We start from the raw sequence: 14,164 nt of genomic DNA on the forward strand, positions 1-14,164 counted from the left end.
ATGCATTTACATACTCGGTGATTTCACTGAAAGTGCAGATTCCCAACATACCGACTGCTGTTGAGCCATGGACATGGTGTGGAGCTGCTAGTTCTCAGTCTAAGCTTTATATGAGGGCCATTTAATCCCTGTGAATTTTCAAGGATGCTGGCCTATCTTCTGACCCCAGACATTCTGATGTAAACCAATCACATTGGATGGGATACATGGGAAGGGAGGGGTCCAGGCTTTGAAGAAGGTTTTCTAAGAGATTCTAGTGTGTAGCCGCACTAGAGAATGGATGCTCTGGATTCTCTCTACTTTGCTGCAGAAAGGTAACTTCATCTTTTATTAGGCATCTCATCGTTTGCTGTCTACTTGCAGGTGGCTGCAATCTACAAGGATTCAAGCATTGGGAACCTTATAAATATAGTGATTGTGAAGTTAGTTGTAATTCACAGTGAGCAGGTAAGAGGCTGGCTACATCGAAGGCTGTGGGCTACAGCTGGCTTTTGGTGGGGCTAACTGTCAGTTACAGCGGCTTTACTAGGAAGGGGGATCTTTTAAAACATACTTTAAAATGTAATTTGAACTGGGTGTGGTGATTTCCTGATTTTAATTCTAGCACTTGGAACACAGAGGCTGGATAGATCTCTGTGAATTCAAGGCTAGCCTGGTCTACAGGATCCTCCTGAGCTACACAGCTACACAGTTAGATCCCGTCCCAGAAAGACTGGGTCGTGAAAATAAAGCACACGTGAATCAACAATTTGAAAATCCAAAATGAAAACTTCTGCTCACTTTCATAATCATAGTGTTGAGGGATTTAAAATATATTAATTTCTAATTTGAATTTTTGATCCCGAACATTTGATCATTATGTCAGATTTTTTTAAATCACAATGTTAAAATGCACCTAATTAACACTAAGAGCAAAGCTGATGCTACTCTTTGGGCACCTGTGAAAATGGAGGTTGATAAACCGTGAATTCTAATTGACGTCGGGGGAAATGTTTGCCGTTACACTGAGTTGTTCGTTACTTACGCAGGAAGGACCAGTGATCAGTTTTAATGCGGCCACCACATTACGCAACTTTTGCTTGTGGCAACAGAGTCAGAATGTTCTGGATGATGCTCACCCTTCCCACCATGACACTGCTGTCCTCATCACTAGGTATGGCTTTTAAGAACCATCTTGCGGCAGGGCCATTTTCTATTTCTTGTTTTGCTTGAGAACTGATTCTTGGTGCTTGCACTGACTCCCCCATCTGACTTTTACGTCCCTAACACATGGAAGCGCCAAGAGCTATCAGAATGAAAGCATTGCCTCTTCTTTCAGACTGGAATTGTGGGAAATTCCTCAGTGTCTGGATGAGTTGCCGTAATATAGATAAGATGCAGCCCTCGGTCATGTTGGAGACAGAATGGGAGCATTAGAAATGATACACGGAAATTGGCATACATGTAGAACTGAGAGGAAATTTTTACTCATTTCCTTTTTTTCTGTGTATCTATCTGCCACCTTTATTCCTCTGTGTGTCTGTCCCTGGTTTTGACTTTTAGAGTTTTCCATAATTATCAGGCTTCCCTTGCCAGGGACAAGTTCCATTGTCATAAAACCATTTCCATTTTCTAAATGCCATCATTCAGTGCTAATCCCTGCCTGCTTCAGCGACACTTAAAACGCAGGGAGGTGTAGTATTTCTTGTTTGTTTGGAAAGTTGACGGATGAAATCCTTCACCCTGGGGCCAATCGCAAGGGAAGGTGAGTTCTTCAGAACCGTGAAGTAAATGTCTGTTTGACCAGTCTTTTCAAAGGAGGTAGGGCTGCCTTAATTTCTACACGCCATCGTAGTCTATGGCTCAGGCCTGCACTGTAGCTGAAATCAAGTGCTGGGGTTCACAGAGAGGGATTCAATATAGGAAGGAGAAAGAACAGGGGGAAGAGATGCAGAAGAGAGACGAGGCAGGGGGATTAGGGATACTGTCGGACTCATGGATGCAGAGGCAAAGTGGAAAAACTGACATCTGGGAGCCCCCAAGTCTCACATAACTATTGGCGTTACCAGAAGAGGGCAAACTAAGGCTGAGAGAGCAACTCCATCTTCACAGTAGGAACTGGCAGAGCATCTGTTGCCCACTGAAGCAGGCACACAACTGGGACACCAATAGCTTGAAAGGTTTTGGGTGTGTCATGAGCAGTGTGGGTTGGAAGCTGACTGGTGATGGTCTTGGCAGAGTTCAAGCTTTATTTTTGTGTTGGCTTCTTGCAACTGTTTCCCAGAAATGTTTCAAGATACAATCTCTTCTTTTAAGGGAAGACATTTGTGGAGCTAAAGAGAAATGCGACACATTAGGTAAGTTCCTTCATCCATTAAACTTAGCTCATTGACTGGTGAATTATATATATATATATAAATATAATATATATATTATATATATATATTTCCTTTGTGTCATTTTAATAATTTTGATGTATTGTCTTGGTAAATGTTTCTTGCTTCTCTGGTTCTGCCTCCGGATCTTGTAGAATAACAATAAGAAACAGTATTTTGCTACTAAATATCAAGTGCTATGCGCAGCATGATATTCAATGTATCTCTGTGTGTATAAGCTAATATACTGTAACCTATATGGCAGCTCAAAGCTGTAGTGTAGACCTGTGAGGCCTGTCACCAGGTCTGACAGCCCCGACTTGGCTGCTCCTATAGCAAGACTGTTTTTAATTTTCAAAGTTTGTCCCTGCCTTTCCTGATGAGGTAACCCCTACCAAAATGTTAGGCTTGTCAGCTTCTTCCAATTTCTGAAACATAGTAACGCTACCTATGTATGTTTTTCTAAACACAATAGTGTTTTCTTTTGCTTGTAAAAAACCTTGGAGCTATGGCTCTGCGGTTTCATTTCTGCACAACAGCTCCTGCACTTTTATATACTGGTGACCTGTTAGTCAAGTCAGACTAATTGATTTTCTCAGATTGAACTGCCAGGTCAATACCCCATTCTGCTGCATCTTGGATGTTCCTAATCTCAAATGCCAGCCACTAATGGCCCGTGTTACATTTAAAATATTCCGGATCTCAAAGACATTTAAAGATCAGACTTTTGTTGCATTCTATGTAAATATTTTTAATTTTGAAAAACTTGGAAATTTGAAGTACCCTGGTCCAGCTGGTTTAAGTAGCCACAGGGTATGGAGACATCCATTTTGGTTCACTCCTTGAGGAGAGAGATTGTCTGCAGATTTCTCAGTCTTTGTCAATCTAAAATGTATTTTCATTTTGTCGATTGCTAAGAAGTTCAAACATTTTTTCATATTTACCAACCATTGACATTTCCTTTCTACAGAACTGAAGGAAGGGCAAGTAACTTTGCACTTTGTGCTTCAGCCTCTCTTTCTTTAATTGTAGTTAGAGGAGAAAGAGAGAGGGGGGAGGGAGAGGAGAGATATTCCTCGTTCTGTATGACATTACAGATCTGTATGTGATCTCAGGGCTAACCACTTGGTAGAAAATCTGGGTGTTTTTTTCTGAGTAAGACCATTTCTTCCACGCTCAGAATTCCCCCTTTGCCTGTAGTTCATGGTCTAGGGTTGAGGCCCCATGAGTTTTCCTCCCCTAAATTAACACGTTCAGTGGTCATTATTCTGATCTTGGGCAGCCATGCATGTTTATGAGACTTCATGGGTATAACTTCTTTGACTTTTCTAGCACAATCTTGCAGCAAGCTTCCTATTTCTCTAGCTCTTTGAATCCTCCTGATTCTTCTACAATGATCCTGGAGCCTTAGATGCAGAAACTGTGTTGTCCGTGTGTTAGTAGCTGGGCACCACAGGGTCATTTGTTCTCTGAGTTTTGATCAGTTTGATTTTTCACTATGGTCCCTGTCTGTTGCAAAGAGACGTTTCTTTGAAGAGGGGTGAGACTTATACTATCTGGGTAAAAGAACAAATATTTATAGAGTATGTTGAGAATTATGTTGATTTACTCCTAGGACAATTGGTTGCTTCTTTGCCTTGGAAGCTTATATGGTACCTCCTGGTACCCAGAAAGCTGTTCTTTAGGTAGGAGGCTTTCAGGTCAGATCCAACATGGGTCCTCTGGATCCTGTGTCTGAAGAGCATATCTTCACATAGAGTTACTTTCCACTTCGGAGAGACAACCCAGGGCAATATTGCATATAATGTTTTTTGGGGGGTCTCTTGGGCAACCCTGATTAACAGCTCAAAGGGAGGCTTCTCATGGCTGGTGTTTTTTTTTTTTTTTTTTTTTTTTTTCCTTGTTAGATTATCTATGGCTCTTGTGGGGAAGGATGCATTATCAATTCAGATGAGAAAATTACACTTGAAGTATAGATGTGTTTGTGTGTTTATGTATATACATGTAAATGATTTTTTTCAAATTAATGTATTTATATCATGCCTGTATGCACATAGGATATCCCAACTTTCCCTTGTTGGATAGTCACGTTGGAAAGATACATCTTTCCATCCAACCCTGCAATGGCCAACCAGAAAGATTAGCTAGGTTTCTCTAGCACTCTCTCCTAAGAAAATGATGCAAGGACCAGTTTGCCTTTGTCCAGCTGGTCCTACACAGTGGTGTCCATTACTTCATTCCTATCACTGCTTACACCTCACACCAATAACCTACAATAAACTACTCACTACCAATAACTATATATATATATATATACATACATATGTCATACATATGTGTGTGTGTGTGTGTATATATATATATATACATATATATATATATGTATATATATAGTATGTGTACCTGTGGTTTATGTGTCTCTATGAACTACATATATGCCCAGTACCTACATATCCAAAGGGTGTTGGAACCCAAGGAATTAGAGTGACAGATGGTTATAAGCCACCATACAGGTGCTGGGAATTGAACCACAGTTCTTTGGACGAGCAGCTGGTGCTTTTAACTGCTGAGCCAATGCCTCAGTTTGTGCCTTTTACACAAGGGATCTTGATAAAATTGGCCCCCCCCCACCCGCTACCTTCTGCTTAGGTAACTTTGAGAAATCTCCAATTCAGCCTGAGTGAATCTGGGCACAAAGTATCTGCCAGATGCTCAGTACCACGGTGCTAACTGTTGACCTCAGATTTTATTGATACACATTTGTGGCCTTGTAGAACAATCACATAGCCCATTTTCTGATTAGATGGGACATATATTTTTCACAAGTCTGTTATATCAATACAATTTTACAGTGTGTACTTTTAAAGATGAACTGTTGATTCAGAATGGAGTCACAGTTGTAACCCAAATCTCAGCTCAGCTCTAAAGATGAATCTGATGGGTCTAAGCTCTTGGCAGCTTGATACTGCCAATGGAGTCTGGGACAGAAGGACAGCTATGGAAAGTGTCTTCACCATTGTCCTGTTTGGACCAAGGAGAAATGAATTATAAAGTGGGAGTTGATTACAAACATACATATGGGATCATAGATGTTAAAAGCTTAACAATTCTCTATCTATCTTCATTCTAAGGAAAAATCTTCTGGAGAAGATGTGGCCCAAGCAAGGCCTCTTGGGAAGATATTCACAAAGAGGAGAGGGAAATTTTTCCTTGGCTGGCTATCGAGTTTGTTCTTGATATCTTCCTAGCCGTAGAATTGTGAATTTAACATTTGTTTCTTTAAATGCACAATAAAACTTTAGGACTTTCTGGAAAATCTACCTCCATGTAAGGATGATGTTCAGAGTTTTCACTTTTATGAATAAAAGGATGCCTAGAGGTAGGCATCCCAGTGACTACATTTGTTCAACACTAATTCGTCAATATGCCGTGAGAAAGTGACGGCTCAGTCACACGTCTGCTCACGTGGAAAGAATCCTCAAGGGAACGGATCCATTCACTAGGAACTGTTAAAGGGTGGAATTAGCAGAAACAGTAGTAATGATTTACGTCGAGACCCCCAAACTCTAAACCCCCAGTGATACTGATGGAGTGAGGAATGTCGTAAGGAATCATCATCATTATTATTGTTACCCTTCCTTACTGGTCCAGCTTGCAGGACTCCATAATCTGGAGTTGTTATTGTTGATATCCAGCTAGGTCTCGATGCTTTCATCTGTCCACAGCATGCTTGTTTGTGTGGCTAGCAGGAGGGGGAGAGAAGATTCTGTTGTATAAAGCCCCCTCCTGCTAGCCAGGTAGTTGGGGATTACTGAGTGCTCACAATCGCTCCTCTTCCACAGCCACGTCTTGTCTTAGCTGACATACGTGGGACAGCAAACGCCAAGCCAAGGACTTACACTTTATTTGTATAAATATGTGATATTTAAATATCTGTATACCCCCAAACTTTAAAGTTCAAAGAAAGCCATGGCAGCATCTTCTTTTTCTCTTTATTGGTCTACCGACTGGAGCTCTTTGTCTTTTGTATCATCCGCACTAGTTAGCTCTGTTTTCCCTTCCCCCGTGTTTGCAGAAGGGTATTTGCTCATTCTATTATTATTTGTTATTATTACTTTCTCGCATGAGAGAATCCAAAAGTTTGCAAAAAAATATTTCAGTGCAAGCCACTGGATCTGTTCCTTTAGCTTTTTGCTTTAAATATGTGTTCACCACGAGTAGACAAGGGTGCATTTATTTTCAAGTCGTAATTCCACAGCCAGTGAATTTAGTTTTGCGTGGCGATTTTGGTGCAGCTTCCCATTTTGATGAAGTGTGTGTGTGTGTAATTTTTTTTTCTTTTTAGGCTTAGCGGAGTTAGGCACCCTGTGCGATCCTTCAAGAAGCTGCTCTATTAGTGAAGAAAATGGGCTGAGCGCTGCCTTCACCATCGCCCATGAGCTGGGGCACGTGTGAGTACCTTCCCTCACCCGAGGACTGTGCCTTCTGCAGTCAGGCTGCCACGGGCACCCGTATTCCTAGATCAAACACTGAAGGCGATTTCCCTCCTTCATCCTTGAAAGGCTACTTTGGTCTTTGGTGATCTGTGTTAGGTCAGACAGGCTGCACAGACCAGGCATGTAAAGGAGTGGAAATTGAATATTCTTCTGTTTCACTTACTGTACTGGATTCCATAACAAGGATCTTTGGCCTTTATTCCTTGTTAGCCTACAGACAGCCAGGTACTGTCCACTGACATTGTTTTTTTTTTTGGGGGGGGGTCTGCAAGGGCTCCTGGTTCTCCAACAATACTTAAAAGACCAGCACACATCTTGCTCTCTTTGCTCAGAGCAGTAGCACAGGACATGGTCTACAGGGTTTCTTATCCATCAAAAGATTCTTTTTAGAGATCATCCACAACTCTTTGGAGTCCTCTTATTCCTGTCGGGTTTCTGTGCTCTAAGAATGGAGGCTGTGATTTCCCATGATGGGCTCAGAGCACCGGTGAACAGTTTGAAAGTCCTATGAACTCATCTTCTGAGAAATAATTCTGAATGGTAACCACAGGGTATAGGTCACTACATTTGTGTAACCTTGTTTGCGGTTAGTAAGGAATGGAGTTCAGAGATGGTTCTTTGTTTGACCACACTTCCTTCCTGGTCATGACATTAGAATGTCTGTGGACAGTAATTTGAAATGGGATAACTTACTTAGGAGGTGCTACCTCCGTTCCATTTCAACTCATGGTCACCAGAAGTTTTATATACAGGGGGGCAGAGGAATGAGGCAGAATAAGAAAGACCTTCAGATTGTTGAAATATTATAGTGGTACCTCAAAAACACTTTTGCATGTCCCCAAAGCTTCTGACCTATATACACTGTGCAGAGGGTGTTGTGTTCACCAGATAGGCCTTCTCCCTGAGGAAGAATGTGGGTGAATAGTGGGGGTGATATCCATCCATATCCGAGTCTGTGAAACCTAGCACACAGTCTCTTTCTGCCCTGATAGTTCTTTAATCGCTGTTCTCATTGTCAATATCTGGGTGACCTTGGGCATGTTTCTATTATTCTGGTATGTTGATTGTTACTTATGATGGACCAGAAGCGCAGGGCTTCTTCTGATATGTATGTTGTTGGTATGTAGTTGGTATGTAGAATGATACTGAGCTTGGATTAACATCTTTGCATACTGCAGAACCAGGCAATGGTCTAGAATTTAGTGTGGTGGCACCTTACCTAACACACACAGCCCATCTCCTAGATGTTCGGGTTGAAACATGCAGACATGTTCTTTTTTGTGACTATTATGTTCATATGCTGAGGAGATGAGGCAAATTTCAAGTTTTTTTTTTTTTTTTTTTTTTTTTTTTTTTTTGTTTAGATGTTTAAAAACAAGGAAGAAAGATGTGAGACTGATCACAGACATGATCTGTGCTTATTAGAAACCAGGACCCTAAACACAGAATTTCATCTTATATAAAGACCCAGAGTATAAAACCCAATGTAAACTTGATTTGTCTATATATATATATATATATTATTGTACGGGGGGATTGTTATTAGTTAATGTTGTGTTCAGTTTGGTAGTCTTACCTGCTTGCTTTCGATTTCAGGTTTAATGTCCCTCACGATGACAGTTTTAAATGCAAAGAAGCTGGGATTAAAAATCAGTATCATGTAATGGCCCCGACTCTAAATTACCACACAAGCCCTTGGACCTGGTCCCCATGCAGTCAGAAGCACATAACAGAGTTTCTCGAGTGAGTCTGGGTTTCTGTTACTTCAGTTGCTAAGTGACCGCTTTCTAAAAAATCATCAGACTTCACAGCTGCATGTTCCTTTAGAGTGGCTCAGTAGAGGGTTAGCTTTTCATTATTTGTATATGAATAAATGCCTAAAGCTGAAAAGATATGGGTCAACAAGATGGCCCAGTGGGTAAAGTCATTTTCCTGATGACGTTAGTTTAGTTTCTGGAACCCACATAGTGGAAAGATAGGACAGAATCCTGTCAAATTGTCCTCTGACCCTAATATGTATGTAGTGTCCTCTGACCCTAATATATATAAAATTTCACTTGAAAACTTTATAATGTAGTTCAGGTATATTGACATTTTAAAAAATTTGGACATTTTCTTGTTCTGAAAACTATGGACTGACTTAAGGACAATCAGAACACACTCGTGCATGTTTTAATTTTTTGGATGTTACTAAGCAGTGTTTCGAGAGGCTGTGGAGTGGCAGAGGTATAAGGTGCCCCTTGAAGACTGAGAAGAGCTGAGGTCAAAAGGAAATGGCTTCTGCTGCCACGGATATGGTGTCTCTACCTGACTTGCTTTCTTGAGGCTCTTGGTAGCTTTGTGACTGGGAAGGCTTGCTTTCCCAGGCCCCTGTCTTCACTTTCCGCTAATTTTCTTCGCTTTAGAATTTCTTCCATCAAAATTGTGTCCCCACCATGGTCGCTAAGATTTATCAAGCTCTTTCCATAAAATAGTTGTGACTATCTGATTCTTCTTAATTTCCTCTGTGGTTTATAATCTAGACTTAACATCATTAGTATTTTGCAGTTACCTCTCTAGACAGAAAGGACCAGAAGGAATAGAATGATGATTTAGAATAGACTCTCATAAATGAGCTACCATCTGACCTGTCATCGGCCAAAGCACCATTGTGCAGCATATGTCTGCATCCTAATAGCAAGCTATGAGATAGAGATCACCCTTCTCAGTATATGGAAGATGATACATGGCTTAGGCACATTAAAGAATTTGTTTAAAAGCATATTTCCTGGCACATGAAGGGACTTAAATGAAAGCAAGCCCCTGGAGCCAGGAAGCTTACCTCTGCTCTGCTTTCTCCTCAAGAAACCACTTAAAGTAAAGAAGTATTCAAGCTTTTGAAGTGCCCTTTTCATTGTTGCTGTTTAGAACAAGAACAAGAATTATTTTTAATTCTTATTATTTATTTATTATACGATATATACTTTTATCATTGTAATATGCATATATGTAATAAAATAAATAATATAACAATTAGTATTTATTTTTAAACGTCAACAGTTTGGATGAGACATTTAAGGCTAAAGGGTACTGAAAGTGTGGTGTTAATTATACCGGGGTAACTTGTCATCAACTGGCTCTTGCGTGCAGTGCCGGGAATAAACTCCAGGTTTCTACACGTGTTGTGTAGATGCTGTGCTGCTGAGCTCCCTTCCTAGCCCACCCCTCATGCCTCTGTAGCTTCCAGGGATGGGTTGGGTTCCAATGCAAACAAGCACAGCTCACAACCACGCCATTTTAACTTCTAGTCCAGAGAGGGCATCCAGTGCAAACAGACACCGTGAAAACTCCTTGGCAAAACTGATATCATCACCGTGTACAGAAATCTTTGCTTTGCTGATGGGGCTAGAAATTGTTTTGTTGTTGCTATTGTTTTAAATAATGAGAAGGTGGAGATGCTGCTGTGTGTGCAGATGTATTCACGTTCTCCCGTTTTCTGTCTTTGGCCCAGCACTGGCCATGGAGAATGCCTTCTCGACAAACCCAATGGAAGGACATATGGCCTGTCTCCACAGCTCCCGGGCTCAGTGTATGATGGAAACAAGCAATGTGAGCTCATGTTTGGTCCTGGATCACAAGTGTGCCCCTACTTGGTAGGAGAAACTCTACCTGTTTGTTTGAAAAACTACCCGAAAGTCAGCAAGGATGTATTTCAAATGCACATTTATTCTGAAATGGAAGAGGGATTAGGTAGCGTTTCCTAGAAAGGGCCTAAAACAATGAAAAACCAAAACGAATGATGTGTTTTCTACTATACTAGGTATTTCCAAATGAATATTGGTCACGCTCACAGAATTCTCTAAAATATTCTTATTTGGAAGATACAGCCACAGCATTAGCTATATGATGCAAAAATTTAAAATATTGAAATATTTATTTGGGGTGGAGGAGGTTAAAATGTTGGAGTTTGCTTGTTTGTGTTTGGCATTGTCATTTTAAGGGCCTCACAAACATAATAGATCGAATGCCTTTTTAAAGATGTATTTTATTTTTAATTGTGTGTTTGTGTGCATGTCTGCGGGGTCATTGTGTATGTGAGTGTAGTTCCCACAGAGACCAGAAGAGGATGCTGGATGCCGGGGAGCTGGAGTTATAGGTTACGGACGGCCTGGTGTGGGTCCTGGGAACCGAACTCAGTTCAACTAAAAGAAAAGTGATCACTTGGAATCCCTGAGCCATCTTTCCAGCCTTACATGTATGTTCCACAGATGTAAACACAAAGGAATGAGATGTTCTGTGTTAATCAAAGTATTCTTCACAATTTACTTTGGGGAAATTTTCCTAGGTCACCCACTCTTCCTTTCCATAGCAAAACCTCATCAGATACGATAACCCCTGTGTCAGATCTACCACTGCAAGTCTCTTTGATTCGGCTGTGAAGTTAGGGCCCAGGAATATCGACTTAATTCACTTAAATAAATGTATACACGTTGAAAGGCCCCTCCAGTCTGAAAATCCTAAATCTGAAATGCTCTTAATCAGAAACTTTGTGAATGCCGGTGTGAAAGCACAGTTGAAAACTTCCCACGTGACCTCATGCCACAGGTCACTCTGAAAGACATGGGGGGAGTTGCTTTGTTTCTGCTTCTGCATGTGTATGGTGTCAGTAAAACACAAGTGAGTTTGTGCTTGTGCTTGGACCAAAACACCAGAGTAACTAGCTTGTAATTGTGTGTGTGTGTGTGTGTGTGTGTGTATTCACGAAGCATAAACAAATTAAAATCTGGAAACTTCTGATTTCAGTAACTTCAGATTCCGGTTAGTACTCTTACACCCCACCAAGGAACAGTTCAGGGTTAGTACCCAGAGTAGCATGTCTTAACCTGTGGGTTTCGACCGTAGATAGTCTGCGTATCAGATACTTACATGACAACTCAGGACAGTAGCAAAATTACAGTTATGAGGTAGCAACGAAAATCACTTTATGGTTGGAGGCATCACTGTAACATGAGGAACTATGTTAGAGGGTCGCAGCACGAGGGAGATTGAGAACCCCTTACGTGGATAGAAGCTACCGGTCAGTCGATGCTTAGGGACGGGATCAGTGTAGGTCACTCAACAGCAAGAGTGTGGAACGCTAAAGCTCATCCCAAACAGCGACTAATACACTTAAGACCTCGAATGTATCGCCGCAGATCTTAATTAAACTTAAATGTCCACTGTGAGATCGTCACCTAAGCATTTCACTGTAATGGCTGTTTCTTCTGGGCTGATTTAGAGCACCAGGAAAACTGTGCGTTTAACTTCAGAAATAGAGGGATCATCTTGGGTGCGCTTCCTACGATTCCGGAGTTTTTCTTTCATTTGTTCTGAAATTGTAAATATGCACCGCATTTCACGGACCCTGAAACATCGATATTTCTCACAGAATTCCCATGCACGGCACTCTTAACACGGTACCATTGTGCCAGGCAGGGAACCCGTGAGTAAAGTTCCACGAGAACAACTACAGCAAATGTCTTCAGGAAAATGTCCTGCAAAGAAAGGGAGCACATTCACAATGACTAAATATTTGACTCTTTCCCCTCAGCGTTTAACAGACTAGGGAAATTTCAGATCGTTTTCAAAGTAACAGCTGGGTGAGAACTTGGCGTTCGTTGACCATGTCTAGCTTCAGCCACGAGCCAGGGAACAGATCCCGTGGCTTTGTGACGCAGAGACCTTGTGGGTCCATGCGTTGACGTCTTCTCTGGCCTGTCTGCCCGTTGTTGCTCTGCAGAAACAATGTCGGCGGCTCTGGTGCACGAGCGCAGAGGGCATCCACAAGGGCTGTCGCACCCAGCACATGCCGCTGGCAGACGGAACAAGCTGTGGTCCTGGGATGGTAGGTTTTCTCAAAGGGTGAGTCTGGAATCCAGAGCTTCTGGAATGCGCGCCGGCTCCCCACGTGTCGCATTATTTGCTGAGATCTGTTGCTCAGCCGGTTGGGGCGATTGTGTCGCTGGGTTTGGTGGGAAGAGGAGGATGTTAGCCGAATCAAATGGCTAATTTTAGCTTTGTCATTAAAACTGGTAAATGGGGTCTGTGTTATATATAGTGATATAAATAATTATATGGACATACATACTGTATTTGTAGGGCTAAGATAAATATGGACCTTAGAATGTTAGTATGTCAGCAGCCCCCCCACCCCATTATGTAGATGTTTTTACTGTTTGTATTTTCTTATGTAATCTTTAATTGAATGCAATTGAATGTGTAAAATGTTTTTTTCGATCTTTAGTGGTTTTAAATAGATCAAAATACATTTCATCCACAAGTGAAACACATTGTAGTGTAATTTGAAGTAAGGCACTGTGACACTTTCAAGTTTATTCTCTCTCAGAATATATATAACACTACATATGAATTTTGACGGGGATGACACTAAAAAGGACTAGTTTTGGTAACACAGCCATTTTCATGATATTAACTCTGCCAATCCAGTGGGACAGAAGGTCTTTCTATTGCCCAGTGCTGACTTGGGTTTACTTCCTCAGAATCCTGGCAGATTTCATTGTAGAGATCTTTCAACTCCTTAGTTATATTTATTTGTATGTTTGGGGTATGTGTGCGCATGTGTATGTGCGTGTGTGTGTGTATGCATGTGTGCATGTGTGTGTGCATATGTGCATGTGTGTATGTGTGTGCATATGTGTGTATGTGTGTGCATGTATGTATGCATGATTTTATATACACACAGATATATCACATGCACACACTCACACACACACACACACATGCACACCAGTTGAGATGACCACTGCATTATGAAAAACACTGCTTTGGAGTTAGTATGAATAGGATGAACACTTTTTGTTTTAATCTCAAATACTCTCCTTTACCTCTCCAATGAGAACCCGACTTTCAAAAGCAAGAGAAACGACTGCATTCTCTTTGCACTCCACCAACCTTTGGTACCCAGGACACAGGGACTATTTATCCCAACCCGGTGTCACCCGCAGCCTCACTTCTGAGTTGTCCCTGGCTTTAAATACTGTGTTCTCCTCCCGCCCCTTCGAGTGCTGCTGCTGTAGTGACGGTGACGTTTTGACGACAGATACACAGGCCATTTCTGTTTGCTTATTGTGTTCCTAGCATTGCCACCACGGGCTGTGCGTGACCAGAGACATGGAGACCCGTCCTGTGGATGGCGAATGGGGACCGTGGGGACCCTACAGCTCCTGCTCGAGAACCTGTGGCGGGGGAATCAAGAGCACCGCCAGGCTCTGTGACCGGCCCGAGTATGTTTTCTCATTCACTGTACATTAAGCTTATCTCAAGCCCCCTGCAAGC

At 41.7% G+C, this 14,164-nt stretch overlaps 1 protein-coding gene and 1 pseudogene across 2 annotated transcripts in view; one reads left to right on the forward strand and one right to left on the reverse strand.

Annotated features, from left to right (window-relative positions):
• The window catches only part of LOC308438356 (glyceraldehyde-3-phosphate dehydrogenase-like), a 224,223-nt pseudogene that overhangs the window by 38,963 nt on the left and 171,096 nt on the right, over positions 1 to 14,164 (reverse strand). The gene's annotated exons all lie outside the window — the stretch shown is intronic.
• Positions 1 to 14,164, forward strand: part of ADAMTS20 (ADAM metallopeptidase with thrombospondin type 1 motif 20) — a gene marked incomplete at its 5' end in the record, with an annotated part of 109,965 nt that overhangs the window by 33,216 nt on the left and 62,585 nt on the right. The window contains 8 exons of the mRNA XM_080939764.1: positions 364 to 447; positions 1,029 to 1,153; positions 2,296 to 2,336; positions 6,700 to 6,805; positions 8,447 to 8,593; positions 10,341 to 10,482; positions 12,609 to 12,713; positions 13,967 to 14,112. Coding sequence (XP_080795890.1) covers positions 364 to 447; positions 1,029 to 1,153; positions 2,296 to 2,336; positions 6,700 to 6,805; positions 8,447 to 8,593; positions 10,341 to 10,482; positions 12,609 to 12,713; positions 13,967 to 14,112 — 896 coding nt within the window. The remainder of the gene's footprint in view (positions 1 to 363; positions 448 to 1,028; positions 1,154 to 2,295; positions 2,337 to 6,699; positions 6,806 to 8,446; positions 8,594 to 10,340; positions 10,483 to 12,608; positions 12,714 to 13,966; positions 14,113 to 14,164) is intronic.

Source organism: Micromys minutus (genome assembly GCF_963924665.1).
Source record: "Micromys minutus genome assembly, chromosome: 27".
Lineage (NCBI taxonomy): Eukaryota > Metazoa > Chordata > Mammalia > Rodentia > Muridae > Micromys > Micromys minutus.